The sequence below is a fragment of the Haliotis cracherodii genome, unplaced genomic scaffold (genome assembly GCF_022045235.1).
Source record: "Haliotis cracherodii isolate W230 unplaced genomic scaffold, xgHalCrac1.p SCAF_20, whole genome shotgun sequence".
Taxonomy (NCBI): domain Eukaryota; kingdom Metazoa; phylum Mollusca; class Gastropoda; order Lepetellida; family Haliotidae; genus Haliotis; species Haliotis cracherodii.
Genome location: NW_027266276.1, coordinates 17,965,230 through 17,988,301, shown reverse-complemented (window position 1 = coordinate 17,988,301; position 23,072 = coordinate 17,965,230). Strand labels below are relative to the sequence as shown.

The following is a 23,072-nucleotide window of genomic DNA, read 5'->3' as shown; positions in this document are numbered from 1 at the left end:
CATTAACTCCCTTACTGCTACAATAGTTACAGAATCTGAGTGAACGGTCTGTTTTACTATATCTGCCAGTTTCTAAAGCTATTTTAAAATTTGAACATCTGAATTTAGTAAAAACAATTTTTAAATGGGTAGGGAGTGGACATGACAAGTACCTTTCAACATTTAACATGGATTTAAAATGCTTATAAAGATCACATTTTGGAGAAGTTTACAGAAGCACTCCAGAATTGCTGTAAATTATCTTTAAGCCTTTGCTTAAAATGGAGAATAAAAGCTTTAGAGTCACCCACCTCTTGATTGAGCCATACAAAACCAAACCCAAATTGGAATAAAATATTTCTAACTTTAGTCGCCCAAGTTACCCGCCCAACATCATCTAAAGATTTAAGCATTAAATAGCATTGGGAAGGTAATCTGTGGGGTTGAAGATGTAAGAGCCTGCACCAATATTTAGTTACTTTAGTCATGTAAGTGAGTTGTAAAGGAAACCTCCCGCATTCCCCTAAAATCATATTTGAGCAGGTTGATTTGTTTATTTTTAAATAATGCTTACAAGAGGCGATTTGGACAGATTCGATTTTTAATAGCAAGTACCCCAAATTTCAGAGCCATAGGTTAAGATGGGGGTGACCATAGAGTCAAAAACCTTAAACAGATCTTTACAAGTGATATTATCAATTTTCCTTTGAAAAGAGTTAATGGCTAAAATTGCTTTGGTTTGAAAGATTAAATAAGCAGTCTGAAGTTATTTTTGTTGACATATCTTATCATAAGAATTGACTCAAAAATGTTTTACGTTCATAACTCATTAAACGCAAAATATATTGAAGTCAATACTTCAATAAATATGTGAAGAACCATAATTAAAATTGAATCGGAGGGGCAGTGACCTGTCAAAAAACTGTACTAAATGATATTATTTGCGAACATATTTGCCTATTTTGGTCAATCAACCTGAGTTATTTTCACAAAAGCAACTTGGCCACATCCGCCATCTTTGTCCCTCAGCGCGCCCACTCCTCAAAATGCGCAGCAGGCGGCTCTCCTTCATTAGGAATTTTACCACGACGACGGGAAATACTCTCAAATAATATTTGATTGGACAATGAATACAACCACAATAAAAGTAGACATAACCAACTGGGATTGGAAAATCATTAGCTGTACCTTTTTGTATTTCAGATAACTGTTTATTGAAACGATGTGTTGTTTCGATTTAAATGTGTTTGTCCCTTCATTGAAACTGGTATTGGCGCTATGAACGGTCTGTCGAAATAGTAAGTTCCGTGTGTCTGATGTACATGTAACATGTTGTGATTGTAGAAGGTAACTAATAAGACGAGTAGATGAGACCGTCTGTCGCTTGACACACACCGTTAATTTGGCGCAATTTTCTTAATTTTGGTATGTTGACCCGAAGATCCAAGAAAATAGTGCTTATGTCTCACATTGATCATCTTCCCGAGGCAAGAGAGTGAACTGACTACAAAAGTCCAGTTTCCACCCTTGCCGAACTAGGCTGGTATTATGGAGTTACATTTTGTCAGGACTAACGAGTCTATGCATAGTCCAATCAAAATCGCGAACCGGAATCGAAATCCGGTTCGTAAACCGTCGTGCAGATTTCGGTCGATTGTTGGATTTGCAAAGCATGTGCACCACCAACTCGTTGTCAGCAGATATTTTCCAAATCTTTTCATGTTTTTAATCAATGTGCTCGCGTGATTTGATGCATTTCGCGATGTAAGACCCGTTTTATCACAATATAGATCTTGATTATCGATCAGATCGTCCTGACTGGGCGCCACCATTTTGTGTGAAGCAAACGCAAGTGATACGAGTGGTGGAATCTGACTGGTCTATATGAGAGGCTTAGAAGGGACATAGCTGGTATTAGCCACTGGTGGCGCTACGATCGAGCCCAGTAATTCCAGCCTAGTTCGGCAAGGGTGGAACTTGGACTTTTAAAGTCAGTTAACTCTCTTGCCTCGGGAAGATGCACATTGATATTATAAGACTTTAGTGTGCTGTTAACACTGTTGTTAGGAATATGCCACCTATATCATAGATGTCCTGGGCAATGGGGTCTGGACCAGTCAAATGAGTGGTTAATAACAAGTCCCCCATTGATGACACACACTCTTCCAACTCACACAATGAGGGGACGGTGACAACACAATCTGCAAACTGCAACAAACACATTGTGGCCACCCAATCTTCATTTTGGTTGGCTCTCAGGACAAGTATTATGCCGTGTAAAGGGTTGTCCCAATCGATAATGAAAACAGAAAAAGAAATATTATCATAAATAAACTTAACTGTTTCTTAAAGCTTTGACCAGAATGTTTAAAACAACTTGTTACAAATGCCCCGAAAAATTGTTCATCACACACCTATCAATATTGACCTTCATGATATCTGTCCAGGCCATTGTTCTGTGACTCTGGCATATCTTACCTTAAAGCAAAGTTCAAAGGGAAACCGTTGAATATTCTTATGTTGATATTCAAAACTTCAATTAAGTAGATCTATTTGATTCTGAAGCAAGCGGAGCAAATCCAACACTGTTTTCATCATGATGGTGAACTGCATACCTAGAACAGGGCCTTTTAATACATATTTTATGTCCCACGCGGTCGGTGTACGCAGTCAGCCAAGTCGCCAAGACCCCCTGGTCCTGTTAGCAGATAACTATTTTTCTTGTAGGCTTCAAAATGAACACTTCTACATGTAATGATGAGCAAAGTTCCGGCGTTACTACGTTAACCTTAATACCTTAGAGGTACAAATATTCATTTTCATACACATAAGGGAGGAAATACAGTCCACAATGTATCAGTTTACTAAAGTGAGTTACGTTTTCAGTGATATCGTTCATTGAAGTTGTAATGTTTTGCACTTCAAAGTTTCAACTTTCATTGTACTTGATGTTTTTGAGAAGAAGATTGATATGATCTCAGTTTGTCCCATGATCTGACAGCTGTAGACGAGTTAGCAAGCATGTAGATCGCTGTCCTGTCATCCTGTCTTTTGTCTCAACCTGACTGCCTTTCATTTACTTGGTGACATCGCATATTTGGAGATTTAGACAGGAAAAACCTCAAAAGTTTGAAAACGTATCATCAGCCCACATGAAAAGAAGAAAACGTATTTGTTCTTTCTTCCACTGGAATCTTCCAAAGAAGGAGATTTATTGTTTTGAATCACTGTCGTGGTGATGTAAAAGACAGAGGTTGATTGTCACAAGCAGCTTTGTGATGAATGATGAAGTTGAAACATTCATGTCCCAGGGCATCAAATATTCTTAATGACTGTCATTGAATTTGAATACTAAATAGGAAACCGATAGTTTTTTCATTGAGTGAGTGAGTAAAGATCTATTGTCACATCGGCAGTATTCCAGCCATATCGTGACTTCAACACTTTAAACATCAATACGAAATATGTTTAGACTTTCTAAAAACCTGTCAGCAAGGGACAAAGAAATAACTAGTATCACAGACATACTAAAAACTATACACAAAGAAATAAGTTAAGCACATTATTTCATTATTGTTTGGTCCCAATATTTGTAACAGTCATGAAAGATATAATTACGGGAAGAATTATATTTTCTCGAGATGAAGTAATCAGTCATGCGTGACGAAAGCTCACGTGCCATGCATGGTATGTCCGTGCAGCATGCTACCCTCAAGTATCCCTAAAAGCTGTATATCCAAACGTTAAAAAGTACTCGTCTGAAACAGCTGTGGTTGCCCAATCGTCGTTTCAGCACCAGAACCGTCAAGGACCGGCTGAAAGCAGCAGGACTGAGAGCTAGGCGAGTCATAAAACGTCCCTTGCTGAGAGATCACCACAAAGCTGCTCGTTTAGAATGGTGTACAATATGTGTTGTGCGACAGAATTGGAATCGGAGAACTTGGAGACGGATCCATAGGTCAGACGAAGGTCGCTTTCTGCTCTACGTCACTGATGGTAGAACGAGAGTTTGAAGGCACCGGAACACGGCCTACACCCCCAGGAACATTAAACCGACTGTTGCATACGGCGGGGGCTCGGTAATGGTTTGGGGGTGTATCTCTCATGATTGCAGGTTGGATTTGGTCACCATAAGGGGCAACTTAACAGGGGCTCAGTACATCCGGGACGTTTTGAGGCCAGTCGTCGTTCCTCATCTCGACACCCACCCTCTTGCTACGCGACCTTTGTACATGGATGACAATGCCAGGCCTCATCGTTCGCATGCAGTCGATGCGTAATAACGACTCCTGGCCAGCAATGAGCCCAGATTTGAACCCCCTTGAACATGTTTGGGATATTCTGGGGCGGTGCATACATGCACGAGATCCTCCTGTACACGATTTACGCCAATTGGAAGCAGTATTGCATCAGGACCCATCAACAGATCCAACGTGTGACTGGAGGCATGAGGCGTAGGGTGGAATGCGTCATCCGGGCACGTGGCGGTTATACCCGCTACTGATCTGTTTCACGTGTCATGTAGAGACCTTTAGGAACATTTTCACATGAAATATCAAACGTAACTCGTTTACTTAATCTTGCAGCTCCATACTTTTTTGTAGGCATTGTCTAAGGTCAAAAACATTACCTGTGTTACCATGATGTCTTTGTCAATAAATTTCAATCACAACTCACCAATATCTTTTTTATTTGTTGTCAAATGTGTGTTCTATCCGATGAAATTATCAATATGATTACAATAATGATAATGACTCAATTATCGCCAACCTCCCGTGGTCAGTCATCACATGCGATGATTTTGCCATTTGTCATGGTTCAGAAATAGGGGTGTGTTTAACTTTTTAAACGATGTCACTATGCATAACATTATATTATAAAATCGAGCTTGAGATCGACAGCAACCAAAGTTAGGCCACCATACTGGGGACCGATACTTCTGCTTCCTGCGCGGTTCCCCAGCAGGATTTACACCATGTCTTCATTCAAACAGGACATGCTTGGCTGTAATTCTCTCATCACAAGAGATAAAAAATGGAGGATCCTCAACTTTCAATAATTATTTATGTGTATATCTTCTATGGCCAACACGACATCGTTTTATTATGACCTCTTCAAATCTGGACTGACAACTCAAGTAGGTGTAGCCGATAGTTGGTTTTATTTCATGTAAAACATTTATACCTACTTTGGTGTCCCGCTTCTTTTGAACAATATCTCTAACGTAACATCCAATGACATAGGATAAGATGTGGTGTCACAGATATGTTGAGTGCTGCTTTAGCCGTACTGTCAGCCATTGTTACCAACGCTTCCAACATGGCTGGGGAAAACAGTACACGATGCTGTATTGGCAAGTAGCTAGATCATTATATAATTCAAACATTTCGATTAAGAGTGGATGTGTATATGGCATATTTTTAATAGCCTAAATACACGAAAGAGAGTATGAAAATAGTATGAACTGGTTATGCTTAGATTAATTAATGATATATTTAAGAGCTGACAATCAATGGCAATTGGTAACTGGTCATGTGGTACCCTGGACGATACGGTTCTGGATCCAGTGAGACTAGTGCTAACAACTGCGTCCCAATCCTTGGATCCATCAGTAAACATAGATTTGTATGTATCATATTTTGTTCTTAGTTGATTGTATTCTTGCTGATAAATGAGTTGATTACTTTGTGATTTCTTTAGTTTTGTCAACGTCAGGTCTAAGTCTGGCTTTGTCAGTTGCCAAGGATGCGAAGACGAGGTTTTTATCCTTTTTCCAAGAGGGGGAATAAGTGAAGATTTCTCTTGGCAAAGTTCCCCATAGAGGGAATGAAAAACGCAGTCGTACGATGGATTACGTAGGATTAGATTGATTTGAAGATAATTTAGCGATATACTGTAAATATACTTTTCATACGTCGGAGTTTAGGCGAGATGGAGATGTTGTGATGGATCCAAGGCAGAGACATAGTCCTTAATGATGAATATAATCAAGTATATTTTAAGATTACTTCTGCATGCTCCTCTATAAACGATGAAGCCGTAATCCACTTTGGACGAATGAGAGCCCTATCTACATAACTGGAGGAGGGTCTTCTGATCACCTCCCCACATTGAAACGACTTTTTATATGTCGAGCGCCTTCAGACATATGGCTTTCAGATATTTTATATGGTTTGGTTAAATGTCAAATGTCTATCAAACATATGTCAATCTTGATAGGCGTGTCATCCAATTTTTGTTCAGGATCGTGATGTGGCTTCTATTTTCGACAAAAATGTATACAATTTGGTCATTTTCTAGCGACCACTTTTTAAATTCTATTTGGAAATAACTGCAATTGTTTCTAATTCTGTATATTCTTACCCCGACAAGATATGTTAAAATCATCTTAGAAAATCTATTCATCTATAGAATCATTTAAAACCTTAGAGAGGCTATTTATCTTGTGGGACACCCTGAACCTGATTATAATTATCAGACAGGACTGAGCCCACATGGACTTGAAATCGTCTGTCATTTAAAATTTTGTACATAAATTGGGGCAAAAGGCCTCTCAATCCAATGTTTTGTAAATCTATTCAAATACCGTATGTCCATGTTGTGTCATATTCTTTTTCGAGATCGAAAAAGACACACACAGCGTGTTGTTTATTTATTATGGCATTTTTGACAAATGATTAGAAAGGAACTAGTTGATCGATGGTACCTCATTGTATATTTGTTATGAAAATATTATATTGTAAGTACCATGGTAATCGATTATTGATCATGCGTTCTATGGTTTTGTAAACGCAGCTGGTTGAGGAAATGCATTGTATGTCGATAATGTGAGGGATAAGTATGACCCCGTACAGGTTTCGGAATTGGCACAACTAAACACACGCCACGAAGAAGGGACTCTATCGGGTGTCCATAATCAGAAGGATTCTAAACCTGGTTCAAGTAGGTGCTTCAGAAGCTGATACTATACTATATGATGTTATAAGATGTTATCAGACCCTGCAGCAGTGAACGCCCAGCACCATCACAAGGCTATGAGATCGGTTTCAATAGCATGGGTCAACACGTGATCGACCAAGGACGGAACGACCAAGAGTAACCACTCCCACCTAAGATCGACTGCGCCACCTACGTGAATGACGACCAGGGCCACCGCATCCCAAATACCCGGACCGCGCCGAATCTCCAACCAGACCGTGCGAAACCGTTTAAGAGCAGCAGGTCTTCGAGCAAGACGTCCTGTTCGACGCTACATATTGCGTCGACAACATCGTCAGCAACGACTTCATTGGTGTCGTCAGCACTTGGTATGGTCTCAACTGCGATGTGCAGATGTCTGGTTCAGCGACGAATCAAGATTTCTCCTCCGTCGAGGGGATGGAAGAGCACGGGTCTACAGACGTCGGGGAGAACGTTACGCCGGAAACTGCGTACAGGAAGTGGACAGGTTTGGTGTGAGTAGCGTTATGATGTGGGCGTCTATCTCTCATCATGGCGGGATAGGTTTGGTATTTATCCAGGGCAATCTCACGGCTCAGCGATACATCAGCCAAATACCCCACCACACGTCCTCACAATAGCAGCTAACGGCAACTATGTATTCAAGCAGGACAACGCTCGACCGCGGACAGCACTGATCACAAGAGACTGTCTACACAACAAAGACGTTGATGTTCTCCCCTGGCCCTCCAGATCCCCGGATTTGATTCCTATAGAGCACCTGTATGATGAATTGGATAGACGGCTACACCGACGTCAAGCACAACCCCAGACGTTGCAGCAGTTGGCTTTAGCGTTGCAGGCCGCGTGTGCTACAATTCCCAAGGATGTGATTCGCATACTCGTCTCTTCCATGGGCAGGAGATGTCAGGCCGCAATTGATTCCATATATATACTCTTCAAAAAATGAAACTTGACATAGATGTAAGACCACTTTTGCCAAATATGTAATAATTACATTAAATGAGAACCAAATAAGTCAAACAGAAAGATGATGTGTCTATAATTCGCGAAAAAACATGCAAAGCACATAAACGTAGCGTTTGGGGATCAATTTTACAGCGAAAAACGTGCAGCACAGGATCCTGCATTTAGGCATAATCCACGGCTGTTCATACAGTCCTTTTAACGGCAGTAGAGGCGGTGACAGAATGCCAAGACTGAATGCAGCTCAACGGAACAGCGCCATTGGGAGATTACAAGCTGGAGCAACTCAGCAAGAAGTGGCCAGGCACTTTGGCGTATCCAGACAGACAATCTCCGCACTGTGGACCCGATACAACAACACCAACAGAGTTGACGACAGACCAAGGTCAGGAAGACAAGGGTGACAACCCAAGCACAAGATCGATACATCCGGCTGCGACACCTCCGGGACCGCACTTCCACAGCCACGTCTACAACCACACAGATCCCTGGGGTACGCAGAATATCAGATCAAACGGTACGCAACAGACTGAGGGAGGCTGGACTTTTTGCACGAAGACCTGTTCGACGTCATGCATTGACCCCACGTCATCTTGAGGACCTTCTTCTTTGGTGCCAACAGAGGGTTAGATGGGCACATGCAAGGTGGAGAAATGTACTGTTTACTGACGAGTCCTGTTTCCTACTCACACGTGCTGATGGGCGCGCACGTGTCTACAGACGTCGGGGAGAACGTTACGCCCCCATCTGTGTGCAGCAGGTTGTCCCATTTGGCGGCAGGAGTGTCATGGTATGGGCCGGAATTCATCACGGTGGTAGGACGCCTCTCGTGCATGTGGCGGATGCATTGACAGGTGTGCGTTACAGAGACTTGATCCTACAGCCTTACGTTCTTCCTCACGTCAACGTTCATGGCGGACAGTTCCAGCAGGACAACGCTCGACCGCATATTGCACGTGTTTGTCAGGACTTCTTACAGCACAACAACATCCAGACATTACCTTGGCCAGCCCGGTCACCTGATTTGTCCCCGATTGAGCATCTGTTGGACGAGTTGGATCGACGCGTTCGCAGAAGGAATCTATCGCCCCAAACACTTCCGGCGCTTCTTGATGCACTTCAGCATGAATGGCAGCACATCCAACAGCGTGTTATTGACAACTTGATTGCATCTATGGGTCGTCGGTGTCAAGCGATGATTGATGCACGTGGTGGGTACAACCGATACTGACATTTTCTGTACCCCTGTGACATTAACTGTATCATGTACGTGTGTCTGTCTAGGTACATTGATCTTCAAACAGTGTTTCAATTATGGTTTCTGTGTCCTATTTTAAAACAATCGTATTATATTACATTTTGAAAGTCAGTATCAAGTTTCTTTTTTTGAAGAGTATATATTGACATACGCGTTATTGATGGTAGCTGACCTTCACCTTGGACTTTTCCTATGTACCGATAACTGAGATGACTACAATCACCAAGTGTTCTCTCCACAACATTTTGGCTCAATACCTCGTACGGTTCCTCGTATAAATGTATTTTTCTGAAAAGTACATTTTAAACAAAAGACTTGTGTATTTGGCTGCAACACTTCATAAAATATCTGAATGTAAGTCAGGGTTTCGAAAAGGTTATTTCAACTACGATAACTGTTTTGTTTAAACTCTGTCATTCAGCGTTATCTTTCACGAAATTGAGGTATTTTATGTAGCATTTATTGATTTCTCTAAAGCATTCGACTCCATTCAGCGTCATCTTCTATGGAAGCTATTGTAAAACATGGTTTGGGTGCTGTTTCCATCGACAGTAATGTAAAGGCTTGTGTTCGTACATTTGATTGCTTCATGGGTGTGAGGCAAGGGTGTATGTTTAGTCCCTTTTTGTTAAGGTTGTTTATAAACCAACTGGTTACTGAAATGGAACAAAATGTCGTTTTGGTGTTCTGTTACATCCGGAATTTATTCATATTTTTCTACTTCTATTTGCGGATGACCTTATTATATTTGGCAATACTGTCAACAACTTACAAAGGAAGTTGAATATCTTTCATGATTACTGTAAATGGGAAATGTCAGTGAATCTATCGAAAAAAATATAGTTATTTTTGAAAAAGGGGGACGTTTATCAAAGGTTATCAACTTCAAATAATGGAGTGCTGGGCAAGTGTGGTAGATCTTCTATTCAGTCGCTTGCTGTTTTGAAATGTGTCCAATATTGGCTGTCTCTTTTCAATATGCAGGAATCCACAAAAATGTTATAATATGTTGGGGTTGTACGATAAACCAGGCCACGTAAACTGGTTTACGAAACTTGAAACTGTTATTTTTAGATCAGGATTTTGTGATGTCTGGTACTTTCAAACATGTGGCAATAAAACTTTTTTTAAATATGTTACGTCAGCGGATAAATGACAACTTATTTAAGTTTTTTTGCATAATGATCTATCCGAAAAACCCAAAATGGCTTATTATGCACACTTACACATCTATTTCTTGTGATAACTATCTGAGTTGTATAACTGTAAATAAATTCAGGACAACATTGACGTGTTTTCGACTCAATTCTCACAATTTAGAAAATGAACGTGGACGACATTTCAATATTCCTGGTGAATTTAGAAAATGTAAAGTTTGTAACTTAAACCATATCGAAAATGAATGTTACTTTTTGTCAATTTGTACAGCTAACAGCCATATTCGGCAAAGTTACATAAAATCTAAATTTACATATTTCCAAATATTCTGAAGTTTAATACACTACTGTCCTCGCAAGTCCCCATTATCAATATATATATATATATATATATATATATATATATATATATATATATATATATATATACAGCAAAGTACGCCAATGCTGTAAGAACACAAATACTCCAACTTTGATAATATGCAATTATGTTAAAACTGCTTTTTAAAAAAAAAGCCAAGGAATGTGTTGTATTTTATACTGTTTGCACCTAAATTTTATATCGTTTGTATTGAAAGGCCCGTACTGAATAAAGTTAAGACCAATTATTCGTAATAGAATATATTTATCCTTCAACTTGGCGTGTTTTCACAGGAAAAACATATGCTAGAGCCATGGAACTTGTGAAAGTGAACTGCACCTTTCATATTCCAATAACCTCTCAACAAAGACAACCTTGTCGTTATTTACAGATTTTCTTTATAGGTCATTACTGACGTTTCATTCAGCCGATTTCGTTCAAATTTGGTATTTAAGTACAATTATTTCAGGACTCAACCGAAAAGGTTCTCTTACCATCATGGTAATGTGACTGAGGCATCTGATAGCTCGACTAAGTTGTTCGGCTCGTTAAAAGATTTTTAGATATAGTTTTGCACACAAACCACATTTTATTACAAGAGCAACGGAAGGGAGTCCTCTGACTGGTCGAAATTTAGATAGTTTACCCTATTTGTGATATATAGATACAATTCCTCCTAAACTAATTGACTGATTTCAATTAAACTTTGTACACTTGGCTACTTCAACATGTTGTTGGGAACATTGCAATTCTTTGGGGGTTTTCATTTCGGTGGAGTTCTTGCCGTTTATTACTTCGTCGTTTCAATTTGTCTGAACAGCTAATACACTACAAGATCGATTTCTTTCAGATATGTACGTAGGTGTAGCTACGGACACTGTACGACATGCCTTCATTTCTATCACCTCTGTGGTACCATTGAAACGGAACGGAGGCCTCTGATTGGTCGAAATTTAGAAATTGTCTGATTTCGTATTTTGACGTTATTGGACTCCGAACTCAGACACACTAGTTTTTGTCCTTTAGGTACTCTAGCCTATTTCGTATAATCTTAAAAACACAGAGTTTGCGATTATGTCGTGGAATATGATTGCAGAGGATACTCATGTTAACATTATCACACGTATGCGGTAAGTATTTAATTCCCCATAGGACAGTTCTAGGTAGCTTTATTTTTATCCATACATGCAAGATTACCGAAAGGCTCATGTGACGTATTGCCATCCTTTGTAAGGCTGCGTCATCCCTCATGCGACATCTATTCACCATCCAATACGAGTTATTCATGAAATGTCTCGAATGATAGCATTTACAGCTCACCTGGTGCGTAGTTCCGCGGTCAGCTCCCCCAGAAGATCGAATGGTCGGAACCTAACTGATGAAATACTCAACAGGTCGTATGCCTAATATCCTGTTTTCGCTGTTTTCAATCAACAATGGTCTACCTACAGGATATGCTAAACTGCCATAGCAAAGTTATAGACTACATATCCGAAAAATAGTGAGTGAGTATGGTTTTACGCCGCTTTTAGCAATATTCCAGCAATATCACGGCGGGAGACACCAGAAATGGGCTTCACACATTGTACCCATGTAAACCTTTTTATATAAAGAGTATTTTTTAACATTAAGAGTTGTAACACGGGTGAACCCGCAAGCCTAAATGTAAAAACATTTTACATTAAGAGTATGTTTTACAATTAAGGGTTGTAACAAGGGTTGATCCACGCCACTTAATGTATCCCCGAATTTGCCCTTCTGGCATGGGCAAAATGTATAACACAAACATTCAATAAAAACTATTTAGATTTAAACGAAATTGCTTTATTTTTTTCAAAAATACGTATTCCATGAACAGGGCATGGCAGCTACAGTGCCCTCAGCCACCAGACTTTGCAACCAGCAAAGTGGTGTTGGGGACACATTCCACCACCAACCCCACCGGGTCACTTTGCTCAAAGTCAAACTTGAATTTGTTGTTTTTTCCCTGACACTAGGATGTATTTGTTTAAGGACACAAGTAATTAGTCAATAGCGCCTTTTTATTCGCGCACCCCCCCCCCCCCCCCCCCCCCCCCCCCCACTCCCCCTGCCAGGGCCTTATATCATATTATGGGTGTTTAATGAGTCTCTGTGTTGAGCTGTGAGTTTACGGAATCGAGAAAACACATGGCAAGACATGGGTAGAATGTATCTGATGTATTGCAAGTTAATTTACTTATGCCGTGGGTCTTTATGCTATGAGAGTGGGCGTGAACTCATACTCACAGAGGGTCTCTGATGTCGGGAAGCCTTCTATCCACAGATATCAAATTGCTTGCATATTCATTGAAGTCATTGTTCGAGAAACCAGCTTTGTAAATTCCCTTTTCTTCTCCATCCAGATTCTTTTCGTCGATGAAAACGGGCTCCCCCATCTGTCCTGCAAAATATTCCAGTTGGTTCTATTAGATTCCATACATTGTACATATAACAAGGAACATGAAATACTTGTTACCTTTGCGGTAACATCAGCGAACTTGCAGCGATTTTTTTATCTATAATATTAGTTAATGTCACTGAAGACAGGCCTTTCTTAGAAAAAACATAACACTGTAGGGCACCGGTACACTCGTCCGGATTAATTAATCCTGCCACACACATGCTACAATACAGACAATCCCATAGCCTTCAGCGCTCACTTTCAACAACTTCCAACCAATAAAACTGGGTGTATTTACTTCCACATGAAAAATACCATCTTTCCTAACTTTGATTTAACTTCATACAGACAACACACACGATCATAGACAACTCTATTCAACACAGTCCAAAGCTATCATATGTATTCCACGTGTGTGGCCATTCTTGGAAAGAGAGTTATCGACACCTAGGTTTAGACAAAGTACACACATTGGAAGTTTGTACTGAACGTTGAATGAACATGATTGGCAACACTTTGTTCCGCTGTATATATCCTGTATGTACAGACTCACATGACATCTGTACTCGTTTATGAATGGATTTTAAATGAAAATAGCTGAGAATTAAAAATGACTGAGAATTATTTATTAATGATCCACATCTGTCTCCGTTTTTATTGATATCAATTTATTTTGTGCAATGCCAACAAATGCTTTTTAATTCTGAAAAAAGGTATGTCGATCTGCGATAATCTGCTGCTGGTAGCGGAACCATGTTTGTATAAGAACTGACTGACCTGGTCCCACGTCATTAAACACTAATGGCGGATATTGCTGGTCTTTCGCTTCTGGTTGTGCAAAAACTTCTTGATTCATATCTTTTTGAATGTTGCGTTTGTGCTCTGCAGCAGCTTTTCTGGGTTTTTCACCATCCTCAACGTCGTCGCTGTCGTCATCATCATCTTTTAATTTTGCTTCTGACTGGTTATGGTTCACAACCAATGCATCATTTCGTTTGTGTCCATTATTGATCAACGACTGTGCCATTACAGCGTCTTGCTTCTTGACAGGTTGTTTGGCGTCACTACCACTGCTAATGACGAACCGAGAAAACGCATCCGATGGTTTTGCTTCAGAGTCAGTGGCTTTTTTGTGAGATTGGAAATAATGTCCAGTGAAGACAAAAGTACAGACGATATATGTGACGAGCCCTAAACTAACTACATGCCACCATCGTCGTGGAACCCACTTGCTCACGGTCCTACACAGAGGTATGCGCGACATGATGTATTCACAATGGTTTAGATCCTCGGTCGGTCAGCGATATTCCAGTGACTTTCTCAAAAGTAGAAAAAATCCAACACCTGCGGCACAAAGGCCTTTCCTCCAACAGTAAGCTGACACGCTGGGCTATAACTAAAATGTTGTCAGATCGAATTTAACACATCCACAACGTTCTGCCCTTTTCATTCGTAGCCTGGAGATAAATAAAATATTTTGTACACAAGGTGGTACGGCGAAATAATTTGCTATACGTATGTGAACTGTGGCCTGACTACTAACCCTGCAGAAATATGAACAACTGAAGTGGGCGTGTAGAACAGATTATATTGATAGTTTGTCATGAGAACCTTTACAACGAAGTATTCATTTTGCGTTATACAGCACTACTATATATGTTGATAATCAACTATACATGGTTGAACAAATTATCTCAAAATATGATCATAAAATATTAACTGATAATGAAACAGTATACAATTTACACAGGACTTCGTACTATGATTGTCACCTACCCATGATGTTTGTCCTGATCTTGCATGAAAGTTCTGTCTGTGGACATATCTGCAGTATAGTAAGCTTGAAACGTGTTACCTGTAAAATCGACATACACCAAAGGACAAGCTGTCACTTTATGCATAAATGTTGCTCGCCGTTAACTGAATCGATCAACAACATGTTGTTTCTGGATAGGCGCGTCTGTGTGGTGAGCAAATGACATTACCTCGAGACAACATTCTTATGAATTATACAAATCGACAAGGTCATAAATTAAATTGTTTGTGCGGATTGGATGTGAATGGTGATCCGGAAAACATTTAAGGCTTGTTCAACACTGAAACACGACCTCAGTGAACTGACCCGCCTTACACTGGCCACAGGAAAAAACATGTATCACTGGCAAGAGGCCACAGTACTGACGACTGAGACACAGGATGACCTAACGAGGAAGGACTGTGATAGACAGTAGACCCAGAGGATGGGGTAGTTGATCACACAAGGTGGGATAGGAGATCACAAAAGTTAGGGTATTTGATCACACAAGTTGGGAAATAGTCCACACAAGTAGGGGTAGTAGATGACACAAGGTGGGATACTAGATCACACAAGTAAGGTTAGTAGATGACACAAGTTGGGATACTAGATCACACAAGTAGGGGTAGTAGATCACACAAGTTGGGAAATAGTCCACACAAGTAGGGGTAGTAGATGACACAAGTTGGGATACTAGATCACACAAGTAGGGGTAGTAGATGACACAAGTTGGGATACTAGATCACACAAGTAGGGGTAGTAGATCACACAAGTTGGGATACTAGATCACACAAGTAGGGGTAGTAGATCACACAAGTTGGGATACTAGATCACACAAGTAGGGGTAGTAGATCACACAAGTTGGGATACTAGATCACAAAAGTAGGGGTAGTAGATCACACAAGTTGGGATACTAGATCACACAAGTAGGGGTAGTAGATCACACAAGTTGGGATACTAGATCACACAAGTAGGGGTAGTAGATCACACAAGTTGGGATACTAGATCACACAAGTAGAGGTAGTAGATCACACAAGTTGGGGTAGTAGGTCACACAAGTAGGGGTAGTAGATCACACAAGTTGGGATACTAGATCACACAAGTAGGGGTAGTAGATCACACAAGTTGGGATACTAGATCACACAAGTAGAGGTAGTAGATCACACAAGTTGGGGTACTAGATCACACAAGTAGGGGTAGTAGGTCACACAAGGCGTGGTAGTAGACCACACAAGATGAGGTACTAGATCATACAAGGCGTGGTAGTAGATCACACAAGGTGGGGTAGTAGATCACACAAAAGGTGGGGATAGGCATCACACAAGGCGTGGTAGTAGACCACACAAGATAGGGTAGTTGATCACACAAGGTGGGGACATACATCACACAGTGTGGGCATATAGACCACACAAGATGGGGCTGTAGATCAAACAAGATGGGGTAGTACATCACACAAGGTGTGGTAGTAGATCACACAAGTTAGGTTAGTAGATCACACAAGGTCGGGTAGTTGATCATACAGGGTGGGGTAGTAGATCACACAATATGGGGTAGTTGATCACACAAGGTGGGGTAGTAGATCACACAAAATAGGGTAGTTGTCACACAAGAAGGGGTAGTAGATCACACAGGATGGGGTATTTGATCACAGAAGGTGGGGTAGTAGGTCACACAAGGTCGGGTAGTTGATCACAGAAGGTGGGGTAGTAGGTCACACAAGGTCGGGTAGTTGATCACACAGGGTGGGGTAGTGGATCACACAAGATGGGGTATTTGATCACAGAAGGTGGGATAGTAGGTCACACTAGGTGGGGGTAGTACATCACACAAGATGGGGTAGTTGATCACAGAAGTTGGGGTAGTAGATCACACAAGGTCGGGTAGTTGATCACACAGGGTGGGATAGTAGATCACTCAAGATAGGGTAGTTGATCACACAAGGTGGGGTAGTAGATCACACAAGATGGGGTATTTGATCACAGAAGGTGGGATAGTAGGTCACACAAAATAGGTTAGTTGTCACACAAGAAGGGGTAGTAGATCACACAGGATGGGGTATTTGATCACAGAAGGTGGGATAGTAGGTCACACAAGATAGGGTAGTTGTCACAAAAGGTTGGGTAGTAGATCACACTAGGTGGGGCTAGTACATCACACAAGATGGGGTAGTTGATCACAGAAGTTGGGGTAGTAGATCACACAAGGTGTGGTAGTAGATCACAAAGGTTGGGGAAGTGAATCCCAAAAGATGGGGTAGTTGATCACACAAGATGGGGTACTAGATCACACAAAGTGTGGTAGTAGATCACACGAGATGGGGTTGTTGATCACGCAAGGTGGGAAAGTAGATCACACAAGATGGCGTAGTAGATCACACTTGTTGGGGTAGTAGATCACACAAGTTAGGGTAGTTAATCCCACATGGTGGGGTAGTAGATCACACAAGATGGGGTATTAGATCAAACAAGATGGGGTAGTAGATCACACAAAGTGGGGTAGTACATCACACAAGATGGGGTGGTTGATCACACAACGTGGGGTAGTAGGTAAAACAAGATAGAGTAGTTAATCACAAAAGTTTGGGTAGTAAATCACACTAGGTGGGGTAGTAGATCACACAAGTTAGGGTAGTTAATCCCACAAGGTGTGGTAGTAGATCACACAAGATGGGGTAGTAGATCAAACTAGGTGGGGTAGTAGTTCACACAAGATGCGGTAGTAGATGACATAAGATGGGGAAGTTAATCACACAAGGTGGGAAAATAGACCACACACGATGGGGTAGCAGATCACACAAAAGGTGGGGGTAGTAGACAAGAGAAGATTGGGTAGTTGATCACACAAAATGGGGTAGCAGATCACACAAAAGGAGGGGGTAGTCATCACACAAGGTGGGGTAGTAGACCACACAAGATGGGGTTGTAGATCACACAAGGCGAGGGTAGTACATCACCCAAGATGGGGTAGTTAATCCCACAAGGTGTGGTAGTAGATCACACAAGATGGGGTAGTAGATCAAACTAGGTGGGGTAGTAGATCACACAAGTTAGGGTAGTTAATCCCAAAAGGTGGGGTAGTTAATACCACAAGTTGGGGGAGTAGATCCCACAAGGTGGGGTATTAGATCACACAAGGTGGGGCAGTAGATCACACAAGTTAGGGTAGTTAATCCCACACGGTGGGGTAGTAGATCACACTAGGTGAGGTAGTAGATCACACAAGTTAGGGTAGTTAATCCCACAAGGTGGGGTAGTACATCAAACAAGGTGGGGTAGTAGATCACACTAGGTGGGGTAGTAGATCACACAAGTTAGGGTAGTTAATCCCACAAGGTGGGGTAGTACATCAAACAAGGTGGGGTAGTAGATCACACTAGGTGGGGTAGTAGATCACACAAGATGCGGTAGTAGATGACATAAGATGGGGAAGTTAATCACACAAGGTGGGAAAATAGACCACACACGATGGGGTAGCAGATCACACAAAAGGTGGGGGTAGTAGACAAGAGAAGATTGGGTAGTTGATCACACAAAATGGGGTAGCAGATCACACAAAAGGAGGGGGTAGTCATCACACAAGGTGGGGTAGTAGACCACACAAGATGGGGTTGTAGATCACACAAGGCGAGGGTAGTACATCACCCAAGATGGGGTAGTTGATCACACAAGTCTCGGACGTTTATCACTTGGGTGAAACACACGAGGATGGTGAATGGTATGGTGCTGACGAACCTTGAAACATAATCATAGGTTTCTAACGTGCCCAAGGGACGAAACACTACGCAGCGAAAAGTGCACCCGGGAAGTAGTAGAAAACACGTGGTTGGGTAGAAGTAGATTACACGCAGTTTGGTTGTAGCAGATCACACGTTGTTGGGTAGCAGTAGATTACACGTTGTTTGGTAGCAGTATATTACACATTGTTTGGTACAAGTAGATTACACGTAGTTAGGGTAGCAGTAGATTAAGGTTTTTGGGTAGAAGAAGATTGCACGTGGTTGGGTAGAAGTAGATTACACGTGGTTGACTAGAAGTAGATTACACGTGGTTGGGTAGTAGTAGATTACATGTAATTGGGTAGTAGTTGATCACACGTAGTTGGGTAGTAGTAGATTAAACGTGGATGGGTAGCAGTAAATTAACGTTTTTGGGTAGAAGAAGATTGCACGTGGTTGGGTAGTATTAGATTATACGTAGTTGGGTAGAAGTAGATTACACATAGTTGATAAGTAGAAGATTACTCGTGGTTAGGTAGTGGTATATTACACGTAATTGGGTAGTAGTACATCCCACGTAGTTGGGTAGATGTAGAGTGAGTGAGTGAGTGAGTTTGGTTTAACGCCGCTTTTAGCAATATTCCAGCAATATCACGGCGGGGGACACCAGAAATGGGCTTTACACATGGTACCCATGTCGGGAATCGAACCCGGGTCTTCGGCGTGACGAGCGAACGCTTTAACCACTAGGCTACCCGACCGCCCCGAGTAGTTGGGTAGTGGTAGATTACACGTAATAGGGCAGTAGTAGTTGGTTGGGTAGTAGTGGTTGGGTAGCAGTAGATCACACGTAGTTGGGTAGTAGTAGATTACACGTGGTTGGGTAATAGTAGATTTAACTTGGTCGGGTAGTATTAGGTTACATGTAGTTTGGTAGGAGTAGATTGCGCGTGGTTGACTAGAAGTAGATTACACGTGGTTGGGTAGTACTAGATTACACGTAATTGGGTAGTAGTAGATCACACGTAGTTGGGTAGCAGTAGATTTAACTTGATCGGGTAGTATAAGGGTAAGGGTAGTTTGGTAGAAGTAGATTGCACGTGGTTGGATAGTAGTAGATCAAATGTAGTTTGGTAGTAGTAGAAAACAGGTGGTTGGGTAGACGTAGATTACACGTGGTTGGGTATTAGTAGATTACACGTCTTTGAGTAGAAGTAGATTACACGTAGTTGGGTAGTAGTAGATTATAACGTAGTTGGGTAGTGGTAGATTACACGTAGTTGGGTAGTAGTAGGTAAGATGTGGATTGATAGTAGTATTAGAAGTAGTTGTAGATTACCCGTGGTTGGGCAGTAGTAGATAACACGTAGTTGGGTAGTAGTAGATTACACGTAGTTGGGTAGTAGTAGGTTACACGTGTTTGATAGTAGTATCAGAAGTAGTAGTAGATTACATGTGGTTTGATAGTAGTATTAGAAGAAGTAGTAGATTACACGTGGTTTGATAGTAGTATCAGTAGTAGTAGTAGATTACATGTGGTTTGATAGTAGTATTAGAAGACGTAGTAGGTTACACGTGGTTTGATAGTAGTATTAGAAGTAGTTGTTGATTACACGTGGTTGGCCAGTAGTAGATTACACGTAGTTCAGTAGTAGTAGATTACATGTAGTTGGGTAGTAGTAGGTTACACGTGATTTCATAGTAGTATTAGAAGTAGTAGCAGATTACACGTGGTTTGATAGTAGTATTAAAAGAAGCAGTAGGTTACACGTGGTTTGATAGTAGTATTAGGAGTAGTTGGGTAGTAGAAGGTTACACGTGGTTTGATAGTAGTATTAGAAGAAGCAGTAGGTTACACGTGGTTTGATAGTAGTATTAGAAGTAGTAGTAGGTTACACGTGGTTTGACAGTAGTATTAGAAGTAGTAGTAGGTTACACGTGGTTTGATAGTAGTATTAGAAGAAGAAGTAGGTTACACGTGGTTTGATAGTAGTATTAGAAGTAGTAGTAGGTTACACGTGGTTTGACAGTAGTATTTGAAGTAGTAGTAGGTTACACGTGGTTTGATAGTAGTATTAGAAGAAGAAGTAGATTACACGTGGTTTGATAGTAGTATTACAAGAAAAAGTAGGTTACACGTGGTTTGATAGTAGTATTAGAAGTAGTAGTAGATTACACGTGGTTTGATAGTAGTATTAGAAGAAGTAGTAGGTTACACGTGGTTTGATAGTAGTATTAGAAGTAGTTGTAGATTACCCGTGGTTGGGCAGTAGTAGATAACACGTAGTTGGGTAGTAGTAGATTACACGTAGTTGGGAAGTAGTAGATTACACGTGGTTTGATAGTAGTATTAGAAGAAGTAGTAGGTTACACGTGGTTTGACAGTAGTATTAGAACAAGTAGGTTACACGTGGTTTGATAGTAATATTAGAAGAAGTAGCAGATTACACGGTGTTTGATAGTAGTATTAGAAGTAGTAGTAGGTTACACGTGGTTTGATAGTAGTATTAGAAGAAGTAGTAGATTACACGTGGTTTGATAGTAGTATTAGAAGTAGTAGTAGGTTACACGTGTTTTGATAGTAGTATCAGAAGCAGTTGTAGATTACGCGTGGTTGGGTAGTAGTAGGTTACAAATAGTTGGTGTAGTAGTAGTTTACACGTGGTTGGATAGTAGATTACATGTGGTGGGTAGTAGAAGTAGTGGTATTTATTAGTATTGACGAGGTTTGGAAGTAATTAATGGCATAAGGTTGGGTAGTAGTAGATTACACGTGGTTTGATAGTAGTATTAGAAGAAGTAGTAGGTTACACGTGGTTTGATAGTAGTATTAGAAGTAGTAGTAGATTACACGTGGTTTGATAGTAGTATTAGAAGTAGTTGTAGATTACCCGTGGTTGGGCAGTAGTAGATAACACGTAGTTGGGTAGTAGTAGATTACACGTAGTTGGGAAGTAGTAGATTACACGTGGTTTGATAGTAGTATTAGAAGAAGTAGTAGGTTACACGTGGTTTGACAGTAGTATTAGAAGAAGTAGGTTACACGTGGTTTGATAGTAGTATTAGAAGTAGTAGTAGGTTACACGTGGTTTGATAGTAGTATTAGAAGTACTAGTAGATTACACGTTGTTTGATAGTAGTATTAGAAGTAGTTGTAGATTACCCGTGTTTGGGCAGTAGTAGATAACACGTAGTTGGGTAGTAGTAGATTACACGTAGTTGGGAAGTAGTAGATTACACGTGGTTTGATAGTAGCATTAGAAGTAATTGCAGATTACACGTGCTTTGATAGTAGTATCAGAAGCAGTTGTAGATTACGCGTGGTTGGGTAGTAGTAGGTTACAAAAAGTTGGTGTAGTAGTAGTTTACACGTGGTTGGATAGTAGATTACATGTGGTGGGTAGTAGAAGTAGTGGTATTTATTAGTATTGACGAGGTTTGGAAGTAATTAATGGCATAAGGTTGGGTAGTAGTAGATTACACGAGGTGGCCTAGTTGTCGATGACACGAAGTTGGGGAATTGTGACAGTTAAGTTCACATCCATACAGCGCTTTGGGTACACAATGGTAATGAGCTTGGCATTTTAGGCTGATAACACACATCCGACTTCATCAGGGATCGTATCTAAGCGTCCTACAAGCAGTTGTGATTCTACCCATCCTGTCCATAATGTGACAACAGGCATCTGCAGTTTATTTACTGGTTTATTCATGGAGGACACGTCGAGACTTTAAGAAGAAACGTGACTGTACGAGAAATTGATCCTGGAGGCAAGGTTGATCTTTGGCTATATATTGCAAGATCACCCGCTTGTGTTGAGCATCCAGCGTTTAGGTTTATCACCACTGAAGCTTTACTTGATGCATTTGTGTTATTGAGGAGTTCATCTACTTATGCAGGTATAGTTTTGCTGATGGCACAATATCTGGCACAACATCTGGCCCACAACCCATCAAGTAGTAGGACGTCGTGGGGGAAAGTCTGACACAACTCATCGTGTCGAACATAACCTGTCTAATGGTAGCCACATTCTACAAGACACATCAATATGACATGCGACATAAAGTCAAGGGCTTTTGGTTCGATTCAGGGTTAGCGTTAGGGTTAGGGTTAGAAATGCAACATGAACAGAGTCATTTCTTCTCCGTCGTGGTGAATGGTCTCTTGGGGCTATTTAAAGCATGTATTGAGAACTTTAAGAATAAAACTGGACTGTCGTATTCCAACCTATTATATAGATGGCACATGTGAACAAACAAAAGAAAAACAGTTTTTAAACATTAGGCGATACAACAGATCATTCCACTGACCAGGGATGAAGTGCAGTTCATGTTTATGAATTACAAGTCCAGAAGTAAAACTGCGCGTAGTATGCGTTATCAAGGATTCGCTGGTGAGAACAGACTAGTAATCCTACAATCGATCCACAAAACCAAAAAGAGAATACAAATCAGCGAG

The 23,072-nt window shown here is 40.9% G+C and overlaps 1 protein-coding gene across 1 annotated transcript in view; it reads right to left on the bottom strand.

Annotated features, from left to right (window-relative positions):
- The window catches only part of LOC139470378 (polypeptide N-acetylgalactosaminyltransferase 1-like), a 28,157-nt gene extending 13,201 nt beyond the window's left edge, over window positions 1-14,956 (bottom strand). Inside the window, exons 1-3 of the mRNA XM_071252796.1 lie at window positions 14,880-14,956; window positions 13,881-14,560; window positions 12,950-13,103 (exon numbers count right to left, since the gene is read on the bottom strand). Coding sequence (XP_071108897.1) covers window positions 12,950-13,103; window positions 13,881-14,367 — 641 coding nt within the window. The 5' untranslated portion in view covers window positions 14,368-14,560; window positions 14,880-14,956. The remainder of the gene's footprint in view (window positions 1-12,949; window positions 13,104-13,880; window positions 14,561-14,879) is intronic.
- Window positions 14,957-23,072: the final 8,116 nt, after the last annotated feature.